The 23,056-nt window shown below is 45.1% G+C and overlaps 1 protein-coding gene across 1 annotated transcript in view; it reads left to right on the top strand.

Moving 5' to 3' along the window:
* Window positions 1-23,056, top strand: part of adamtsl3 (ADAMTS-like 3) — a 190,147-nt gene that overhangs the window by 143,366 nt on the left and 23,725 nt on the right. The window contains exons 13-20 of the mRNA XM_070906035.1: window positions 4,486-4,696; window positions 4,986-5,133; window positions 7,471-7,555; window positions 12,735-13,030; window positions 13,128-13,257; window positions 19,136-19,346; window positions 19,464-19,643; window positions 20,259-20,412. Of these exons, the coding sequence (XP_070762136.1) occupies window positions 4,486-4,696; window positions 4,986-5,133; window positions 7,471-7,555; window positions 12,735-13,030; window positions 13,128-13,257; window positions 19,136-19,346; window positions 19,464-19,643; window positions 20,259-20,412 (1,415 nt within the window). The remainder of the gene's footprint in view (window positions 1-4,485; window positions 4,697-4,985; window positions 5,134-7,470; window positions 7,556-12,734; window positions 13,031-13,127; window positions 13,258-19,135; window positions 19,347-19,463; window positions 19,644-20,258; window positions 20,413-23,056) is intronic.

Here is a 23,056-nt window from a genome sequence, read left to right as displayed (position 1 = left end):
GAACACGGCTGCGGGAAACCTGGTCGCAAACGAGAGTAAAGAATGGGAGACAGCACCTGTAACTAGAATGTTACAATTCCTGAAGGAACTGTAAGGGCTAAAAGGGAAGCTAAAACGAAAAGGCTTAAAAACAACAGCTATGAAGATTCTCAGTCATCCATTTCCAGTATAGGCAAAGTAAAGGTTTCCAGTCATAGACAACTGGACCTGGCATTTTGGTCTTGAAGAAACCCTGTCTTCTAAAAAAAAAAAAATATGTTCATATACAGCTAATTTGCATCTGTGAGTACTTTTTGTGGGAAAAGTAGTTTTTGATCAACATAGAAGTTGCATGTTGGACCATGATTGGCTTCCAAACAAAATGTGATATCGCAAACCCTGCCGGCACGTCCAGGTGTTAAACTGAGATTCATGGTGATCCTAAAAGGGGGGATGCCCATGAGAGTAGGGCGTAGACGTGACACACCAAATCCTACTACAAAAACTGCCTTCTTAAATGCTAGACTCTCTGTTTTTGTTGTCAAGATTTCCGCCGTCTGTTTCTTTTTCGCGCCATCAAAAAGTGGAAGTGGACATGTCTCGTAAAACTGTACCAGGGGGAAAGGTGAAAAGTTGCTCACCTGCTTGCCGATGCTGCCGCTAGTCGTGACCTAGCTAGCAAGAAACCTCCAGACATGTCACCAGCGGAAGACGAGCTTCCACTTATTTGGAAGAAAATGTCGAACTACAAACTCCTGCAGTCCTTTTAATGATTGTCTCTTCAGTTGACAAGTTTGAGCAGAGTTTCCAGAATCCCACTGACAGGCTGTCCACCACAGAAAATCAAAGCCAAGCTCTCAGATCTAGAAGGGAGATCCAGGTGCAGCAACATAAAGATTGTAGCCGTCCCAGAAGGCGAGGAGAAAAGGGAGGCCAACCGAATTTGTCAACCTGATTCCCAAGCTGCTGGGGGATGATAACTTTTCCAAGCCGGTAGTCATCGACAGGGCGCACCGCACACAGCAGCCCAAACCATCGGAAGGCTCTGCATGATAATTGCACGGCTGCATCTGGCACAGGAGAAAGAAAAGATTCTGTGGCTTGGGAGGCAGCGGTAGATGGAATACAAAGGTAATACAATCTTAATCTTCCCCCGACTACAGTGCGGAGGTGATGGAGCAATGATGGAGCTTCACGTTTCCCGGCCAGGCTCCATGTTCACCGCGAAGGGCAAGTGAAACTGCTTCAATCCGGTTGAAGTGAAGAATTTTGTAGACAAAACTTGAAGAGCGTGAAGAGAGTCTAAACCTGTTTTTTTTTCTTCTGTACTCAACCTGTTCTGTAATGTGTGCGTGCCAATGATGGGCTGTAAGTTGGAGGTGTTTTTCCTCCACTTTTTGGCAGGCGGTCCCCGACGTGGCCACTCTGCTTTGTTTGGCAAACACTGGATGGCGGTTTTCTTCACATACTTGTTAACTGTTTATTCGATTTCTTGTTGTTGGCTGCCAGTTTGAATGTTAAGTTTGTGTTTAATTGTAATGCAACTGTCTTCTGTTGCTCAGTGCCCAATCTTGTGGCTCCTTCAAGGCATCAAAAATGAATGAAAAAAGTTGAGCGAGGTACATTGGAAGTGGTTGAAAAAGGATTACTAGCTGCAGAACCATCCTACATTGCTGAGAATGATTAGAGATACTTTTTAAGAACAGGGCCCCTGGCATGTGACTCTGTACGCAGATGATCTCCTTGTCTGTCCAGCCGACCCAGCGGCCTCTATTCCCATCCTACTAGAATACTTTGGGAGTATTTCTGGTTATACTATAAATTGGAGAAAGTGCAAAGTCATGCCTTTAGTGGGTCAATTTACTGAATTTCACATTTTTTTTTCGATATCTTCAAGTCAAACACTAAATAATGGAAAAGTGACCACCCCAACTGACTTACTACTTCGGATTCTTCAGAGTTTATTAGGGTAGCCCGGGCCAGTGACCTGAATTCAGATATCAGCGGAGTTCTGGGAAGAGGCAATGTCCTGGGTTCACTGTTGTTTTATTAACTCACACTACAGGTCAGTCCAGTACAAGGTGATGCATAGATCGCGTTAATCAAAAAACAAAACTGAAACCGAATCTTCCTATCAGTGTCTCCTGAATGCGACAAGGGTAGCTCTGCTGAAGGATCACTAGCACATCTTTTCCGGCTTTGCCCTGCATTACACAACTTTTGGAATGCAATATTAGAGTCGACATTCATTCCGGAGACATTCAGCCCAACCACAACCTGGCTCTCTCACTGGATGCTCTGCGGAGACTTTTGAGCTGCCGTACAACATGCAGATTGCTCCGCACCTAGGAATGGTGGTTGCTAAGAATCGTTATTCTCCTGATCTGGAAGTCTGCCACTCCACTCTGCTTTGCGCATTGGCTCAACGAGATGTTGATGTCTATCATCCAAATAGAAAGACTGCATCTGCGCAAAGCCTATACACAGAATAGATTTGAGACAACATGGGGACCTTTCTTGACACAGTGTCATATTACCCCGCATCCATGAAGTCTCAGACCTCCCTGGCTACACGAGTGGGTGTGGTGTTTAACTCGATTCATTTATTTATGCATCTTTACCTTGCTCCCAAGACGATTGCAGCCACATTTTTGAAACGTAATCTTGAGAACTGACTGGCAGTCTTTTTGTTTTGTTTGCGTTCCACTTGGTATTGTATTTTCCTTTATTGTTTTGTGTGTCCCTGCAATGTGTTTTGTCATTGTAAGACTGAAAACTGTAAATATAGTATTAAAAACAAAGGTGAGCGCAGAGAAACTGTCCCCCTTCAGCAGCTGAACGTGAAAACAGCTTATTAGTGTCAAACTCTGCACAAAACTGTGCATCATTCTGCTCGGTGAAGCTCAAGCATCCAAGTCAAGGAGCAATAAGCAAAATATATTTCTGGGTAGAGGGGGGCTTTAACCAGGTGTTTTAGTCAGGGCTGTAGCCAGGATGTTAGAAATACTGAGGCTGTGAGTACCCCACGTCCACCAGAAATAAAGTCTCCAGGGTCACCTAGCCCAACCACCACCCTATGACTTTTGTGCAGTATAAGAATGTGACACATTGGGAAAACAAAACATAAACATATTTGGCAAACCAAATTAGCAGCATACAAGGTGGAGTTTGTAGATTGTGTTAAACTAATCAGAGATGCATCATGAACACGGCTGCTGACATCCTAGTTTCAAGGGAGGAGAAAGGCAAAGGCTGTTTCTGCAGGGAGTTGTAATGCCTCCAACACTGAAAGCCTGGCACCCGTTTCTTTGCCATCCCTTTTCAGGGTAAATGGAATATTTCTATTGTGTGTAAAGCAAATTAGTGTTTTACTTGTCTGTCATTTAGTTAGGTGCATCGGTTCTCTTTCAACATACAGCACGAGCAGGAGAAACCAAGATAGACTATGGGCAGACCATAGTCTATCTTGGCTTCTGGCTGATGCCCCACTGGCAGTGGAATTGCAGCTAATAGCCGCAATTATCTGATTACATCATAGTATGACAAGTCCTACTGTGAGGAGCAGCCTTAATTGTTATAATACCGCCTCATAATTGTCCTCGCCCTCCTTCATTTGTGAGGGAATGTCATTGGGGGTCTGGGTGCAATCGTCGACAGCCCATTCTAAAGCTTAAATGCAAGGTGGACTGGACATTAGCCGTGAGAAAGTGTCACAGACACAGAGATCAGATCAAAATTAAGCTCATCACGCGATTTAAGGAAGATCTTCGTAGAAATGGTCCTGATCAAGATGTAAGGGCTCTGTTTTCCTGAGACTGTGGGCACCCTGTCCCCACTTGTCCACAGGTTCTTAATGTCAGCGTCCCTGGGATCATGTTGATGGGACTCATTCTGAGTAATGAAAATATATGAATATGCAAATATTTCTGGATTTTGAAACTCCTGTAATTATTTTTTTTTTTTTAAATTTTACCTCCATTTGGCAAATTTGACAAAACAGCTATGGATTACTTTGATACTGCAGAAAACCGAAAAACATTCCCGTGATCTAAGTGGATTTATGGATGTTTATTCATGTCGTCTGATAATTATATCTCCCTCATGTGTAAGTCCTACTGAATCTAAAAATATGCGTATCGTGTCCGTGTCCTCAGATGAGTTGTGACTCTGTTGAGCTGTGTGATTTTGATGCAAATTGCAGCGCTAAGGCTTCTAAAGTACCTAAATGAGCTGCGTGTCACTGCTGACCTTGTCGTAATAATAAACTCCCAGCTGTTTTCAGAACACCGCGCACAACTTTCCCTTTCGCCTCACCCCAAAGATAACATGAACTCCCTGTGATGTAAATCTCTTTACTTAGAATTGACTTTCAGTATCCAGAGATGTAATCATATATGGTGTTTTGCTTTATGAAAAATTTAGGTCATGTTACCACACACTGTTAGATTACATTTTTAAAGGACCTGAGAAAGCATTGAGTGAACTTGGCCCCTGTCCTGCGTGCAGCTGGGAGCAGGGCCCCTGGACCCAGTGCTCGGTGTCCTGTGGTGAAGGCGGCGGCTGGCAGGATCGCAGCGTGCTGTGTGTGGAAGAGGACACCCAGGGACAGTTCTCCCTGGTGGAGGAGTGGAAGTGCACCCACTCCCCTCGACCCTCGACCCGACAGATTTGCAACGCCTTCGTCTGCCCCCAGTGGGTGGCCATGGAGTGGTCTCAGGTCAGTAAGTCAATTCACAGCAGCCATCTACGCTGGCAAAGGGGGGAAACTCATCCGATCTCAGTCTCCCAAGCGCCAAAGGGCTTTATTGCAGGTGCAAAATTCACCCACTGGTGGTGATCACAATTAGACATCGAATCAAAAAAGGGTTGGGAACCACTGGATTAATGATAAAAAAAAATAACTCAGTTGCAGCATTTATCACTTTTTGATGATGATGATGATGATGATGTCACTTGTAAAATGTATAACACGTGAGTTGATGTGTTTTGCTGCCATCCCACTGCAGTGCACAGTGACGTGTGGCCGTGGTCTGCGTTACCGGGTGGTCCTGTGCATCGACCATCGTGGGCAGCACATCGGAGGCTGCGACGCGTCACTCAAACCTCACGTTAAAGAAGACTGCCTGGTCCCTATCGCCTGCCACAAGCCCAGAGGTAGGACACTAATTGACAGAAAGACCCATAATGGACAGGTGTTTAAAAGTCACAAATATGTATCTTTATTTTTTATTTTTGTATATTTTATTGTATAAACATTCCCCTGTCAGATAGAGGAAGGGATTTATCAGTACCAGACAGCTCTCTGTCTGTCTGTGTCTGTGTCTCTACGTGTCTCTCTCTGACCCCCCCCCCCCCCCGCCACCACCACCTAGAGTCTGGTTCTGCTCGAGGTTTCTGCCTCTTAAAAGGAAGTTTTTCCACTGTTGCCAAGAGCTTGCTCACGGTGGGAACTGTCGGGTCTCCGTGATAACATTATAAAGACTCGGTCTAGACCTGCTCTATATGTAAAGTGTCATGAGATGACTTGACGTGAGAGGCTGTGTCTGTACTAGCTCCTATTTGTTATTATTTCTAGTTTTTTGAAAGCTTGTCATGTTCTAGATATGTGATTATATTGTTTACATTCCACTTTGTTGAACATCACCTGACCGTCTCATCTCATCTCAATGCTTCATTCATGGTTCAGGTTATGTAGCCGGTAAGAAGCCCGCCTCTTTCGCTCGGAGCTGGAAACCCCAGTGCAAATGAGCACAGCAAAGTACCTCTATCGATCTATCCCTCTTTCTTACAATGGGGAGGTGTGTCTCTGAATACAAGTTAGGTTGTGTTCTTTCACATGAGTATTTCACCATTCTCATACGCCTCCCCCTCATCAACAGAGGTGTGCAGAGTCGCCATTATCTGTATCTGATCAACCGGCGGGCGCAAGCTACGCCCACTTCCGGATAGAAGAGCGTAAGTGGGCGTGGCTTATGCCAAAGTCACATTAAATCTGGCAAATCAAATTGATTTAATATTGGCATATGATTACCTATGAAATATATTTCCCCATCCTCACTCTGTACCTTTCATCTCTCTCTCTGTTACATAAAATGTGTTAACATGTCTTCATGGATTCTGTGTGCTCTTCAAGCATGTGATACATGGCCGGCTGAACAACACTTTGCCAGTCACGCTGAGAGCGCGTTAGATGTGGTTTTGCTGTCCTTAACGCCCACTGTCACCGCCTTCGCCGTGAAAACTAGCTTCATTTGCATCTGCTTCCATCATGTGGAATGATGATGATTTATGACCCATCTTCCACCATAACATGCACCCCATGCTCATCAAAGATTCTTGACAAGCTGTTCAATTCAATTTTATTCATATGGCGCCAAATTATCTCGGGACATTTTACGGTTAGAGCAGGTCTTTCTCTCCAAAGAAGCTCACAGTTTCACATGCATGTACACTGTACGTCTCTAAATGCTCACAGCATTAGGCGGACGACAAACTGAGCTCTCTCTCTCTCTCTCTCTCTCTCTCACACTCAGACTTTATGCTTTATTTGACCGGAAACACAATGTTAGGGACTGTACAAAAATGACTAGAGGGGGAGAGAGATTGGTCTGACTTTTTTGGGGGAGAAAGACAAGTGTTCTTTCCCCAGATTTACAGTTGTCTCTTGTGAGGTTCTGAAATTGCGTGCCTTCGTTCATGAACGTATGTTTGGCCATACGTGGTCTGACTCGCCGGCTATAGGATGTTGGGATAAGTCTGCCATTGGCCATCTCCTCCCCTTCCCTCCTTCTGTGTGTTAGCATTTTGCCCCCTCATCTCAGAATGATAATGAGACCTGACCTGACCTGTCTCTGATGTGTGGAGATTGGTCGGGATTCGCATTTGATGGTTCCTGCCCTCCACATTTGTACATTCCATGATTGTAACGGGTGACGTGGAGGCTATTATCCCACTTATACCACAGCCACTTGCCAACACTCTTCAGGGTCCAAAGAAAGCATTAATATTGTTGGGGAGGGCCATCGTTTTCAAAAACAGCCTTCTATAAGATTCAGCCCCTACCTACATATTTTCATGCAGTCCCTTATTGCAGTTGAGTTGGCGTTCTTGGGTGTTACCTGTATTTCTAAAAGCACAGTTTTCAATGCATACCCAGGCAATTTGGCCCCAACCTCAAGGATTTATCGTCCAGACCTTATGTTGATTCTGTGTTGTCAGCTGACTGACAATGTGTCCTCATCTTTGTTTGGAGTGATTATATTATGCAAGCTAAGATAAAATCTCATTTATCGGAGGGGAAATCATTGAGTTTACTTGGCACGGGGAGAGTTTAGGCTCAGATCATTGTTCACTTTCAAAATTATGGTTGTAGCTTTAATATAATATAGATACATAATAGCTTCAAGTTTACCTGAAAGTAGAATCTCTTTGGTCCAGTTGGGATCACTGGTGTCAGACTGGGACAGCAACTAACATCTGCCTCTTTGTCAGAATCCCTGCCAGTGGAGGCCAAGGTGCCCTGGTTGAAACAAGCCCACGAACTGGAGGAACACCAAACTGCTACAGAGGACCCCACGTGAGTACAACACAAATTTACACACATTTACACGTATTTGCATAAAACAGTAACCGTCAACATACTGACTAAAGCCCAAATGATACTTTCCCACACAAACCAAATGATACCTCCCACAAATAAGCGAGGTAAATTTCTTGTGATGCTCGTGTCCACACGCTACCCAAAATGTATGACAATGCAGACAATGCAGTATGGACTTATAGAGCTGCATAAGCGTCCCTCTGTCTGCCTTGCTGTCCATGTCCATGTCAGAGATGGCCGTGTACGGTCGTAGGCAGAAGTAAACCTGATCCTGCAGGAGCTGCTGCGTAGTTGTCGAAATGCCGTTGAAATTAAGGTTATGATCTATTTTCAACAGAATAAAGTCCATTTTTAATAGGTGAAGAAACTCCTGCAAAGTCTGCAAATCATCAAAACCTCATCAGCTGCCTCAACAATAAATGAGCACGTCCCCAATCACCTGCTCCATAAAACCTATTTCACTTTGACTCACACTTAAAGACCTGCTTACACACGGCCAAACCTGCAAATGTCGACAGTAATCAGTCGACTTAGATGCAAAAATTGGTTTTGATTGGCAAGCTACAGTTAGCAGCAGTAGCAATGTGTCCCTGCCAGCTCAGCTGTCAATCAAATATGTACACCGATGCGCCCACTCAGATGCTTGGAGAGTAAAGGAGCATTTTAGACATTTCCCCAAATACCTACATTTCTTGACTTTCGTCACTTGTGAGCATTCACTTGCCCCTACCTTTACCTTAACCGTCACAACTAAATGCTTAACCCCAACCTAAACCTCCAAGTAACCTTGAGGCAGTCCTTTAAAGTAGAGAGGAGTGGCCGAAATGTCCCCACAATGCAGAATTGTCCTCACTACGACGGTTCGAAACTGAAACTGATCCTCACAAAGATGGCAATACAAAAAAACGTGTCTAAAAGCGCTTTTGTGAGTTTCAGGTGCAGACTGAGTCTGCTCCCCTCATCGTTCTCAATTCACTCCTCATTCACTGCCACTGTGTTGTTTTTGCTGCAGTACATTAACAACAGTCTGACAGCTGTAATATAAGAGTTGTAGAGCACTCCAGGGGTGACGTATTTCTGTAGGCCAACCCGGAAGGTTAGCATCGCCCCTGGTTCCCTCGACTAAAAGCCAATAGGATTGTTCCATGGGATTTTGGACTGTTGCAGAAAATAAGCTCTGTGGCAAAACAAAGGTTTATGATACCTACACGTTTTGTTCAGCAAGATAATCTTCACTAATGAACACCACTTTTATGATGTATGAAGCGTAAATGGAATCAGCAGAAGTAAAAAGCTAACGTACCAAGCAGCATTTCCACTCCACACAGATATTCACACGCATTCTTTCGCCTTCATACTTAAAACTGGCTCCTTTGCGGCGTTTCGTAGTTTATTCAACTGATTCTGTTTTATTTGCGCATAAGAGATGGAGAGCGACATGTTAAATGTCAGTGCAGTGCTGTCGTGACTTTTACGTCATTCAGACCGACATTTTTTAATTGTGCGCGTCTGAAAGAATATACAGCCGTGGCCAAAAGTTTTGAGAATGACACAAATATTAATTTTCACAAAGTCTGCTGCCTCAGTTTTTATGATGGCAATTTGCATATACTAATAGATGAATTGCAATGAATTGCAAAGTCCCTCTTTGCCATGAAAATGAACTTAATCCCACAAAAAACATTTGCAATTGTTTGGGGCATCCGGAAAAAAGCTTGTCCGGAGAAGGAAAGGTGAGCGCTACCATCAGTCCTCTGTCATGCCAACAGTAAAGCATCCTAAGACCATTCATGTGTGGGGTTGCTTCTCAGCCAAGGGAGTGGGCTCACTCACAATTTTGCCTAAGAACACAGCCATGAATAAAGAATGGTATCAAAACATCCTCTGAGAGCAACTTCTCCCAACCATCCAAGAACAGTTTGGTGACGATCAATGCCTTTTCCAGCATGATGGAGCACCTTGCTATGAGGCAAAAGTGATAACTAAGTGGCTCAGGGAACAAAACATTGAAATTTTGGGTCCATGGCCAGGAAACTCCCCAGACCTTAATCCCATTGAGAACTTGTGGTCAATCCTCAAGAGGCGAGTGGACAAACAAAAACCCACGAATTCTGACAAACTCCAAGCATTGATTATGCAAGAATGGGCTGCCATCAGTCAGGATGTGGCCCAGAAGTTGATTGACAGCATGCCAGGGCGAATTGCAGAGGTCTTGAAAAAGAAGGGTGAACACTGCAAATATTGACTCTTTGCATAAACTCAATGTAATTGTCAATAAAAGCCTTTGAACCTTATGAAATGCTTGTAATTATACTTCAGTATACCATAGTAACATCTGACAAAAAAGATCTAAAAACACTGAAGCAGCAAACTTTGTGAAAACCAATACTTGTGTCATTCTCAAAACTTTTGGCCACGGCTGTATATTGTCAGTATATGCAGTATATATGCACTCTTTGTTCATGTTAAATTCACTTTTTTTTTTTTTTAGGCACATAGCCCTGCACACACACACACACTCACACACCCAGTGCTTATCCAGGGCTGTGTGACTCTGCCCAGCTCTGTTTCCTCTCCTTCCGCTGCTGATGATAAGCATGTGATTATTGCCTGCTGCTCTGGGCATGGTCAGCTCTGATAGCCTCCCTGGGATCCATCAGCCCTCAGAGCTCACACACGCCTCAAACACTTGGCAGACACACATACACTCATCAGACTCTTCGCAAACATGCCCTTCAGGATCTTCCTGCACACACACACACACATATACACACAGAGCAGGCACATTGCACGGACACCTGCAAATCTTCATCACATGTAGCCAAACTAAATCTTATGTGAGCCACGTTAGTTTGAGGGTGATCATGTGAAGATCAGCTCTGGAAGATTCCCTGCATTAAAGGAACATTTCAGCAAAAATCAACCAAACGCAAACACAAAAACCCCTGAAGACATGAAAGGTGGCTCTGAAAAGCTTGTAATACGTTGCGTACTTAATTAAACTTGACTTAAGAGAGGCTGCCCTTGCCAGAGAAACACAACACTTGACACTTACTTGTGGTTGCGTGAATAATGGCGGAAGCGAGGTGAATTTTGTTTTTCCGTCTTGGATCATTCTTGCAAATTTGACCACGGGACCTTTTGTGTTTATTCAGCCAAGGGTTCAAGGATTTGTTTAATGGTCATTTTACAACAGCTCACAGCCTGAGGAAAGAAGCTGTTCTGGAGCCTGGTGGCACAGCAGCGGATACTTCTGTATCTCTTGCCTGACGTTTGTCTCTTACGCAGGCGCCTCACCTCTCCGATACCGCTGATGCTCGGAGGACGGGTACCAAGGATTTTCTCGGTGGTTTCAGTCACCCGTTGCAGAGCCCTCCTGTCCTCGTGCCGTGCACATCCCATGCCAGCTTGTAAAGTTAAAACATTTCAAACTCGCGAAACGTTCATAGACACTTCTCAAAGCACTTCTGCATGTTTAGAACTTCAGCTGTCAGGTCAAATTCATTTATATGAACTCTAATAGCCCCGTTTACACCTGATATTAACATGCATCTGTATCTGCATTGCCTGGATTAGAAAAACACGTACAATGCAGAATTCATACAGAGGTAATGCGACCAGACCACATCTTGAGGTGGTCACATTGTGATCACGTCCGATGGACAGTAAATGGCATCTGTACAGTTTGGCCACATTCTTAAGAAAGAATTGTCCCGACGTGTAGAAAGGTCACCTAACTCCACCAACTGCACCATCAAAAAGCTCCAGACAAGTCCTCCGTCAGCGAGGAAAAATACATTCAGCCCATACAGCAGCATCGCTTCAACTCTCAAGTGACCACTCCGACGTTACCTGACCGGTGGGGGTAGCCGAACGTTAATTAGCGCCATTAAGCTTTTTGCTGTCTCTGATGTCATGCGACCCATTAAATATGGGAGAGATGCTGAGCTGCAGCTTGTGCGTTGGACAACTCGTACTTGGCTGGGATGAACAGCGTTCTTTCAAAAGAAATTCCTTCATTTTGTGTTTCGACGATGGTGGTGAAGAACACTGTCCCATAGGTCTTCTGTCGGGTTGAGGTCTGGTGACCTTTTCATTTGTTTCTTTGCTCATTTTTCGCAGATTTTCAATTGTCACCAGTCTGAAATTCTGTGACCGAGCTTGAACCAAGCTTTCAGTGACCAAGCTTTAAATGTATTCCACCTCCCCACAGGAGAACGCTACAGAAAGTCTGACCTCCGGGGGGGAACCTGTGTCTCTCTACTCACTCCTGTTCAGTCACCGCAACAAGCCCACTGTCCCACATTACCTCCGCTGCATCTGCCAGGCAGCACCTTTCAGATTTCATCACATAAAGCAGCTGGAGTTGTTCAAATCAGCTTTTTTTTGTCAAGTGTCATGGTGGGTGGATGGGGGATTTCAGATCTTGGTAGGGTTTAGCTGCAAAAGTAATTTGGTTGGCAGGGTCTCCCCCAGAAAAGTGGTTAGGCCCATAAATAATCTAGACCCAGTGGGGTGTCTGTAAATCCTACTCCATGGCTGGAAATTGACACAACACCTTTTCCCCCCCAAATGATTTTCAATAACAAGTATTCCTATGTCTGGCATTACATTGGATGTAGGATTGTTGGCAATCTGTGAATATCATTCACTTCTTTGAAGGTATTTCTGTGATGATGGCAACACTGGCTCTTATTGACAAAGCTTTGGTGGAGCTAGGCTGCAGTATGTCATGCGCCATTTCCTGTTCAAAACTCTAAAAAACAACTTTCATATGGCATCTCAATCGAAGCACGTGTTAGTATACTAAATACTAAACCTGGGATGTTCACTCACAGTTGAGGAGTGAATGAGGCGGGACGTCATGACGAAGGTTTCATGGACGGAAGTGCAGAATTCTGAGGGAGTCTGAGGGAAACTCCAAAAGGGCAAGCTCCGATGTTTCATCAGACCTGCATCTCCAACATACCTGGTTATCTTTAATACGCATACCCTACAGCTCTGCCAGAGTAGCCTGTTAAGTGTTTTGAAGTGAATTAGATGCCTTTGTAATTCTGTTTGGCAACCAGATGCGAAACAAAAGTAGAATTTAAAAAATGTTGTTGGTTTCAACGCTATGGCTCTTTCTGTGTCTGCTCTCTGCCTCTGTGTTCAGATTTGTGCCCGGCCCCTGGTCACCCTGTAGCACCACCTGTGGGCCTGGCAGGCAAACTCGGGAGGTGAAGTGCCGGGTGCTGCTCTCCTTCACCAAGACGGAGGTGGACCTTCCAGAGGAGGAGTGTGGCGAGGACAGACCCCAGCTGGAGAGGCCCTGCAACCAGGGGCCGTGTATCCAAGGTCCAGGTATCTCTTCAGGCCTCCAGGACCATGGGGCCCCTTACATCCAAACACAGGAAATGTACAGCTGGGACTACAGGGGCTTCACTGCCTGCTCAGCCTCATGTGCTGCTGGTGAGGTTTCAGAAATGGATGTTGGCAGTCGAAACGCTCCGTGCTCTTTTGTCGTCCATTCATGTCCGACTGGTTCTTGTGCATGTCCTCTAACCAGGGAAGCAGAAGGCCGTCGTGAGGTGTGTTAACAGGATGCAGGGTGAGGAGGTGGAGGACTCTCTGTGTGATTCATCCAGCAGGCCACCAGTGATGATCCGTATCTGTAACCCGGAGCCATGCCCCCCGAGGTGAGAGACCAGAGGGTCACTGAAGCCACTTAGAAAGCTCACAGAGCCTGAATAAGCACGCTGCTGCTCCGTCTGGAGGACTAAGGTCTCGCTGCTTGTGCCCAGTGTAACTTTGAGGTCTGTGTCACGCGTATGAACATTAGCAGGTTGGTACAAGGACTCAGACTCATCACCGCTGAGTAACAGCTATTTATAATTGACCGTGCTGATGCAGCACCACCCATCTGCGGGATTACTCCGATCTGATATGGGGGTTTTTGGTTGCAGTTGTGTCATGGCAGTTTATGTGACATAGGCCATGCATGTCAAGGCATATCGAAAAAAAAATGCACTATTATCATTGGTTTTGCACGCACACATTGTTCATTAGTGTGTGGCAATAATCATTAGTGCAGTCATCAGTGTTATCTGGTATATATGGGTATATGGGGAGGATGTGCTGGTCACAGCTGCTGTTGCATGGTGTGATAGAAGACGGCAGCTTTTTTTAAATTCATAAATAAATAAAAGCAAGTAATAGGTTGATTGGAAGGGAGGAAAAAGGCCTCGGAACATCAAAGCTGGTGTCTGCAGTCTAGATCCAGAAAAGGGGAGACACGCAGCCTCCTTTAAAAGACTCCTTCATGCCTTCTACATGCACATGAGACGTTGCGCTACGAATTGACTCCAAATTTTGAAAACAATAAATCATTTTTCTCGTGCGTGAGAACAACTTGGAAATGAAGTTCATCGCTGGAGTTTGGTGGAAAACTAAACAGAGCTGCCTGCATTTGTTTGAATAAACAGTGGGATTACTGCTGGGAGTGCAGTGAGAGGGTTTGGGTCTCAGTGCAGAGAGCTGTTTCCTCGTAGACTGATTTATATGCCCATATTTGGCCATCCAAAACAAGCACCTCATTGAATAAACACAATAAGACGTGCGGTCAGGCCGGGCTGGGTGAAAAAGTCAGGCTATTGAACAAACACAATTCATCTATCATTTATAACTGTTGCGAGCGCACAAAACGGGACCTGAAAGAGGCGTACGCAGAAGCCGTGATCTCTAAAAACAAACTCGACGGGAGAATGTCTGAGCCGTGCGGACGGAGACTTTGCAGACAGGGGAAAAATTGGCGGTGAATTGAAGCACACATGTCATTTCATAATATCAAAATATAGATCCACGTTATCCTAAACATTCAAACCAGCTGTTATTTGCGCTGACACTTGTCGTGAGCCTTAACTATTCCATCACCCAACCTTTCACTTTAAAAGGATATAAGCCAACTTAAAATCTTAAATCAAAGTCCGCTGTTGTAGAAATCAAAGATGACATCAAATAGCCTTAAAGAATTGCAGGACAGAGCGACACCGCCATGATTCACCGTGACGTGACGTGCCACATCAGCAGGCTCATTTCTATGCATCAATGTTCATGTTGCATTTATGGCTGAATGTGGGCAGGATATAAGGCTGATCCATGTGCACACGTTTCCAGGTGGACTGTTATTTACGCACAGCAAGTCTGATTTTGTCGGACCAAATGCCATTTATAAAGATATTATTGCACGTTGCATGCAAATATGTTCATTTCCTCATTGTATGGAGATACTATTCCAGTTAGTCCTGTGGTGTGGAGTGTTGTGATGATGGGGTGGTGGGGGGGGGGGACAGTGTTTTGAGGTCAATTCAGAAGCTGCTTTGAGGCTGGAGGGGCTGGTCTTTGAGGCCGTGTACAGTAGTACCTTCCAGATGGCAGCAGAGGAAGAAGAGGTGATGATGATGATGGGTGAGTTGCATCCTTCAGAAGGCTGCTGGCTCTGCAGAGGCAGCGTGCTCTGAAGGGCAGGGGGAGTCCACTTATTATCCGGGCTGTGTTTATGACTCTCTGGAGAGCTCTTGGCATACCATACTGTAATACAGTATGCCAGTCCGCTCTCTGTAGAGCGGTGGTAGAGGGACACAAGCAGCGTCACGGACAGGTTTGCTAGTGTCCATGTGAGGAAACCCTCCCCACTTCTACTCCTTTGACGTTTCAAGCGGAGACATCCTCGCAGTGTCTCCTGAAGTCTGTGATGAGTTTATGTTTTCTGTACACCATCCTAACGTCCCACCAGTTTGCAGACTTCGTCTGTGTAGGCTGTCTCGTCCCCATTTGCAATCAGACCCCCCACCGCTGTTGTGTCATCTGCAAGTTTTAGGTCCACCGAAAGGCACCTCCAACAGGTTAAGTAATTCTTTTACTCAAGGGTAGGTTGAATTTATTCATCCGTAAAATCATTGAAATTACAGTGTTACTAACCAATAAAAGAAAACCATAGATAACAACATTATAAAATTACATGCCGCAATAAAAAAAAAATACAGATGTATGAACTGTAATTAAAATCAGACTTTTCTTCATTTCCGTCATAGTTTTTTTAGACAGCAGCTACAAAGCATACCAACAATAAAACAGAATGTCTGGTTGAATTGGATGGATCACATCTGATGGGATGGTGCTGCCATGCGAAACCAGGCAGTCATGGGTTTGAATGTTTCAAGACTGGCCAAGAAAACCAACAGCGTCATTCCTCTGTTGAAATTCTGAAATTACGACCCATGTTCACATTTCACGGGCAAGCGGCCTCTTGTGGCCGTGTGGATTGTGACCCTTCTGTCATTTATGAAGGCGACAGCAACGTGACACCGTAAAGCCACAAAACCTTGTAGGGAGGAGCTTGGGGGTCTTTAAACCATGACCACGATCTATTCTTTACCAAGCAGTTATTTTCGCCCAAACCACCATTTCTCTCCCAACCAAGTAGCTTAACGTAACAAAACCTTGACCATAGAGAAAATATGGGTAGTTTTTAGAGTGGCTGTACACTTGCACAGGTGTTTTAAACCCCCTCAGGTGTTACGCCACAGGACTAACATAGTGCCTACACTACAGGCCGTGGAAATTCGGGCTCGCAAAGAAGCAGCCTTAAGCCAAAAACTAAAAATCTTGACCTTTTTCCAAGCTTGGGGCCGATGCACAAAGACTACATCCAGTGGCTCCACCTCTTGTAACCAACAAACACGAACCGAGAGCTCAGTCTTTCGTCCCTCGCATAGATGCGACCATTTCATTTCACTATCAGATAGCCAGAGCTAGCCATCTGGAGTCGGGAGACACTGGGACTGACGACAGTCCCCGTAAACTGTGGCGGGCGCACATGTAGTGTTTACGGGACTTCCTAGCCCTAGAATCACCAGTAAAAAAAAAAAAAAATCTATACTTTTCAACCAAACACTTTTTCCTGTGAAAGGGAGAGTAAGTGTGGTGTTCAGTAGGTCTGTAGTTGCTGAATAATACTAGTAATTCAATAATTACTTCCTTAAATGCTGGCTTTTGAAACTTTCCAGCTCTCAAAAACTCCTGAGCCACTGGTGTGCATCCCAATGTAGTAAGAGTTTGAGTTCAGGTGGATTTACCCACCAATGTCCCTTTTTAATGAAACCAACCCGGTCTAGATTTCAAGCCAGCAGCTCAGTGGACGTATTCGGCAGGCTAACAACTTATTATAGCCCCACAGTCTGGATTCTCCTCCCGCTCAGGGAAAAGGATTACCATGCAGCTAATAATACGCAGCTCTTACATTAAGCAGCGACACGCAAGTGAATGGCTGAACACTGTATATGGCTTGATTTAAGGCTTAGCGTGACTCTGGCAGAAAGCACAACAGCAGTCATTTTCAAACCTTTTGATCCTTTTTTTCCATATCTTTCCCTGATTGATGTCATCATTTGCTACATGAACTCTTTCTTGCCTGGGTACTAAAAAACTGTTCCAACAAGCCAAAAGATCTTCCAGAAATCAGTCTGCAAAGCAGGCGCACAGCCAGTAATGGATCCTGGGTGGCACTGGCCAAACCACATTACTCACCTGGGCCCACCCAGCCAAGTTTGATCAAAATACAATTTGTAATAATCAATGTTAAAAAAAAATTATATATGGAAATAAATACATATACACTTAATTTATTGTTAGGAAGTCTCTGAAATGTATTTGCGCTCTGGTTCTGACACGCCAACCTTCCTTCCTGGACAGGCAGTGTTTTGCTGTTATTGCCTTTGTGATGCAGAACGTTGCAAAGTAAACTGGTTGCTCGTGTTTCATTTAGTCTACGTTTGTTCTTTCTTCTTCTTCTTCTAACTTTTCATGCATTTTTCTGGGAAAAGATGGCCCACCCACTTTTGTATCGGCCCACCCAAAATACAATTTCTGTCTACGCCACTGCTCCAAAGCGTCCAATTCCTCTTTTCCCCTTTTCATCAGACTGGTTTCTCAATTTGATCTGAGACTTGCAAAGGAAAAGACAGGCATGGACAAGTAGGGTCAGGTATCATTTCAATGTTAATGATTCCGATCCTCGAATCCGGTTCTTAACGAATCTCGTTCTCGTATCAAAGAAGGCTGAAGTCGGTGGATACGGCTGTGAGTGACCAGATGTCAATGATGCATTTTGAGACTGGACCACAGCAAAGGGATGTTAACCCCTTCACCACAAATCATCCGCTTTCTCCTCATCTGCCCCTTCATGGCTAGAGTGAAAGGAGTTTCTGTACTAGAGGAGGGGGGGGGGGGTCTCAAGATATGTGGCTATGGAGATGTCTGTTGGTTGGTCGGTCCAACACTTTGGTCCAGATAGAAATATCACGACAGGAATTTGCATTTGTTGCCATGAAATGTGGTACAGTGTGTTCCCCCAGAGAATGTACTCTTTCCTCGAGCACTCATCTAGTGCATCATCGGCGTCATCCTCTCTAAACACAGGGCTCCCGCTGCAGTGATGCACCGACAGTTTGGGAATCCTGTGGAGTATTGACTTGATTAGTCGATCTAGTTCTTTTCCGTCTGAGTAACATTTTGTAAATATAAGCCTAATAAGTCTCACTTGATTAAGGCTTTCATTTTGTACGAGCAAAGAACGACGCTCATCCAATAAAGACAAATGTTACAGAGTTGATTATGATCAAATCTGGATGATATTTTATATTTTCAGGGTAAATCAATCTGCCCTCCGCTGACTCAAATCATAGTCAGTGGATAGTTTCCTCCTGATTTCTCTGCTTCAAATTGTTCTTTAGAATAGAATACTACTTTTCTTTACTACTTTATTAATCCCCATGGGGGAATCAATCTTCTGCATGTAATCCACCCCCATACATAAACACACAGCCGTAAGCCAGAGAAGGCCTGAGAGTGGCAGGAGCTTGCATCTGATCATGACTCTGACAACGTATGTTTGTATGTGTGTGTGTGTGTGTGTGTGTGTGTGTGTGTGTGTGTGTGTGTGTGTGCATGCTATGTCACTGCATCTCAGGGCAGCAGATAAATATTTTCCCATCTAGTAGTCTTGCAAACTGGAGGTACGTCTGATTCACGCACAGCTCTTTCCTCTTCTAATGGACATTCACAGGAAGCAGCTGTCGAGTGCAGGGCCTTACACACACATGTATGAGATTTCTCTCTGTCCCGCGCGCACACGCACACACACACACACACACACACACACACACACACACACACACACACACAGCACACAGAGTGTAGTCTGCTGCCTGAGAGTTTGCGAGACCAACAGGGAGAACACAGTGAGGTGTGTAAGCTCCCCTATTCCCTCTTCTACTCTGTCTATAACTCTCTCACCCACTCACCCTCTCTCTCTCTCTGCAAGTGAGTGCTGGTGGCGTACTTCATTCATGACAAGACAGAAGCTTTAAAACTTTAAAGTTTGGGAAATACTTTCATTTGACAGTATATTTACACAAAGGGATCATTTAAGACTGTAGGTAAAAAAAAAAAAATGGAGTGCAAGTTCCACAGTCCATCTCCTAGAGAGAGTTTGCATCCTAATATCTCTCTCTGCAGATGGGAGGCGACAGCGTGGACCGGCTGCTCTGCGTCCTGCGGCGTCGGCATACAGACCAGGAGTGTGTTTTGCATGCGTCTGTTGTCAGTCGACCAGCAGGATATTCTGACCGTTTCAGAGGACGAGTGCAGGGAATTCAAACCCGCCATCCTGCAGCCCTGCAACCAGGTGAACTGTCCTCCAGCCTGGGAGACCGAACCTTGGCAGCAGGTATGGACTTTGTTTGTGTATGTGTGTGTGTGTGTGTGTGTGTGTGTGTGTGTGTGTGTGTGTGTGTGTGTCATGTATGTGATAGTGTGTGAAATAAAACCTTCTTCCTCCCTTCAGTGTTCCCAGTCCTGTGGTGGGGGCGTCCAGGTGCGGAAGGTCTACTGTAAGCAGCTCCTGTCCACAGGGGCCTATCGGAGGCTGGGAGAAAAGGCCTGCTGGGGGGCCAAACCTGCCGCTGACAGAGGCTGCAGCAACACTGACTGTCTGCCCTTCATGGAGGGAGGAGAATGGGGAAAGGTGAGCGCCAGCAAGTGGAGAAATGACAGGGTTAGGCTGCAAGCTTGAATGAATGAAAGACACCGTTTTCAATACAGCAACATTTCCACACAAACATATCGAATTTGAACTAAGGTCCGATCAAGTCTTCATTTATGACGGCGACATTTTTGTGCGAAATCTGTTATGAATTGACCTTAAGACCCTCTTGATTTCTAAAACGTCTAAAATAAGCGAGTTCACTATGACAGCGCCTTTGTACACCAACGGGGAAACGAAACTGTAGGATTTATGAATGAAGTTTGGTGAGTAAGCAGAAAGTCACTGATAATGAATGTCCTGCAGCTCTCTCTGAAATCTTGCATCGCGGTATATGTAATTTTCAAATTCAATTAAAAAGTTGTTTCAAATAACCACACCGTACTTCATGCTCTCTATCTATAATTTCACTCTCTTCCTCCATGTTTTCTTGCGGCGGTTGGCGAACCGCAAGAAATCAATTACCGCCACCAACTGTCGCGCTCACGTCACACGAGAACGCGGTGATTGTTCAATATCAGTGTTCTTTGAATTAGGTTTGTTTGCAATAAACTTTCCTGTTCTATTCTATTCTATTCTATTCTATTCCCTCCGCAGTGCTCGGTGTCCTGTGGCTTGGGGATCCAGCGTAGGGAGCCACTGTGTCGCCAGTTGACGGCCGTGGGCCGCCAGGTGACACTGGCCAGGGAGCTGTGCTCAGGGTTGCCCTCCCCGCCACTTGTGCGAACCTGCCGCATGATGGCTTGTCCCAGTAAGAAACACACACAAACACTCACAGAGACATACATGATTCACTGTTGGCCGAAGTCAACGCCGTTTGTCAGAATGCATCAGGATCGCGTCGGCTGGTGGAGTGATCTGGCGAGCTAGCCAATTTTTATCTATCGTCGGTCACTTTTGTGACATTTTTCGTTTTTTCCACTTTTCTGGTTCATTCTTGTGAGGCTATACTGAGGAAGGCGGTTGTATAGTTACAATTGCTAATCAATTAAACACAGCCATTGCCATTAGCTGTTAGCCTAATGACCTCTATATGACTGTGTAAAATAAAACGGCGGTGGATGAAGATGGGACTGGGTCAACATAGCAGTAGAGGACGTTGCATTTCTGCATAAATTACTGCGTCCCTTCCTGGCGGGTTTACGCTCCCCAGCTCTCTGTGGGGTCTCACTTTATCAATCTATCAACAGATCCTGTTCTCCCTTTGAAAAAACGATCACTCTGAAAACCCAGCCAGGCTCATCTTCTGTCGTCATGCCAACGTGCTGTGCTGTACAGCGTGCACACAGGCAGCTGGGAGGTGTGCGTAGTGTAACATGTGGGAAGGACTATGGCCAAGCTTACAGGAGGGAAAGCTCTTCTGCTGTTTGGACATTCAAAAAAGGGTTCAGAGAGCCACTGTTTAATCGGATTCTGTAATTCTGTTAGCCCCTCTAACTCGACTCAGATGGCTGACTGTGTAAAACACATGACTGAATGCCTTGCAAATGTCACGGCGTCTTCTGAGTCCGAGTGTGTTTCATAAAATGTGCGCCGCTCCCTGTTCTCCCCATGAATAACCGTTAATTAGGATTAAGGTCGGCTGGGTCATTGGGAGAGTCAGGCTCCTAGTTTGCTTCATCAGAAGTGTTTGTCGGATGGTCGAATGTCTTTGGAGACCCCCTCCCCACACATGTCTGGTGTTAGATCAGTGTCCATCAGCTTTTCATGGGTGGTTAGGGTTGGACGGCATGTCGTGCTAGTTCTGACTGAGCATAACCTGACCCTTACGGAATCCATGACTCTGTTTTCATCTTTATATGCATCGAGTATTTTAGGCCCCAGATGTAAATGGGGCCTAAAATATTTTATATAACATACAAACTGTGACTTGCAACATGAGATATTTCCTCTGGCAAGAATTTTGACACATTTCACCAAAACAAAAAAACTGCATACTTGGTAACAGTGTATGAGCATGTAAGGTCCTTGCGAAAGGTCCTTGTTGAAGAAATTTGATATTAGCATATAATGTGTATCTGGATACGTTATCTGGATAATAACATCGGACCCACGGGCCTTTGCGCCTGCTATTAAGGAGCATCCTTGCTATCACGATCCTGCTTACAAAATGTGATCGGATCTCAACAGTTCTTCAAGAATGTGGCCAAACTTTACAGATGTCATTTAAACCTGGCTGATCATAATGCCAACCACGCCACCTCCGGATGCGGTCTGGCCGATCCGATTGCATTTCGATCACGATGCATTCAGCGTGCATTTACGCCTGCGTTAACATGATACAGACACAGGCTGCCTGTATATGTCATGTGTAAAGGTAAACATTTGGATTTGGCCAAGGTTATGGTCAGAGGGACACACAGATGGGTGACGAATCTAAGGGCGAAGTAGCATTAATTATCTTAGTTAGCCTTTCAGAATAATGTCGGAACAGCTTCAGTGCTCCTTGGCATAGATTCTGGAGCATTCACTTTATGCCCCTGACCCACATTGGTTTTAACTTTGCGGATCACTGTATCCCAGTATGTTAGTATGTGGGTGCGGTCGGACCCATGACTACTGAGGGTCTACCCCCTCATGACTACGCATGGGTCGGAACGTCAACATCCCATCGCAAAATTGGTTTCAAGAGACCATCTTACAACTGGACCACACCAGCTTTAACCTGCATGTTGACATTCCGACCCATGAGTACATGATCTAGCCAAATCTGAGATCAAAAGGCTGAGACTAACTCAGACCGCTGAAGGCTCATATTGATCATGAACAGAATGCGTTGTTTTTACTGTCTGTTGCAGCGTAGTCGTGCCACAACCTGGCATGCGGGTATCATATTAAATTGGAAAAATGCAAAAAGCCATCCCATGACAGATTGGAAATCTCAGCAGCTACCAAAGTAAGTGTTGTGCCGTCGCTATTTATCAATTAAATTTTTTCCAGGTAAAAGTAGGTAAGAGTAAAAATACAGACACAGACTGCAAGTGTGTCCACTTCACGGATGTACTGATGGATACCAGAGCCAGCGGTCAGCGGGCCTATCCATCCAGTAGTAATCACTATGGCCTTGAACTGCTCCCCCATTTTTCCTCAACATTGAGCAACTTCTCCGCCCCAGACCTTATCTCACAATACTTTAGTTGAGTTTATGATGTCAAGTCTATTTGGCTATTCCCCTTTAACCCACGAGTTCCAAGGGAGAGGCAGAGGGAGGGAGGCGTTTGCGTTTTCTCATAGTCTAAGTATGAGCATTAATCAGTATGGTTTACAATCGCCATCACTCACACTAACCCAAACTGCCCCTGTTTGTCAGGAGTTATTCTGCGTCACGGCTTCTGCTGATGTACGAAGCAGTGCACAAATGAAGGTGTCGCACTGCTTGGCCCACGTCCCTCTCT

The sequence above is a fragment of the Enoplosus armatus genome, chromosome 1, assembly GCF_043641665.1.
Source record: "Enoplosus armatus isolate fEnoArm2 chromosome 1, fEnoArm2.hap1, whole genome shotgun sequence".
NCBI classification, from domain to species: domain Eukaryota; kingdom Metazoa; phylum Chordata; class Actinopteri; order Centrarchiformes; family Enoplosidae; genus Enoplosus; species Enoplosus armatus.
The sequence above is the reverse complement of the archived record's forward strand: the minus strand, read 5'-3'. Positions and strand labels throughout refer to the sequence as shown.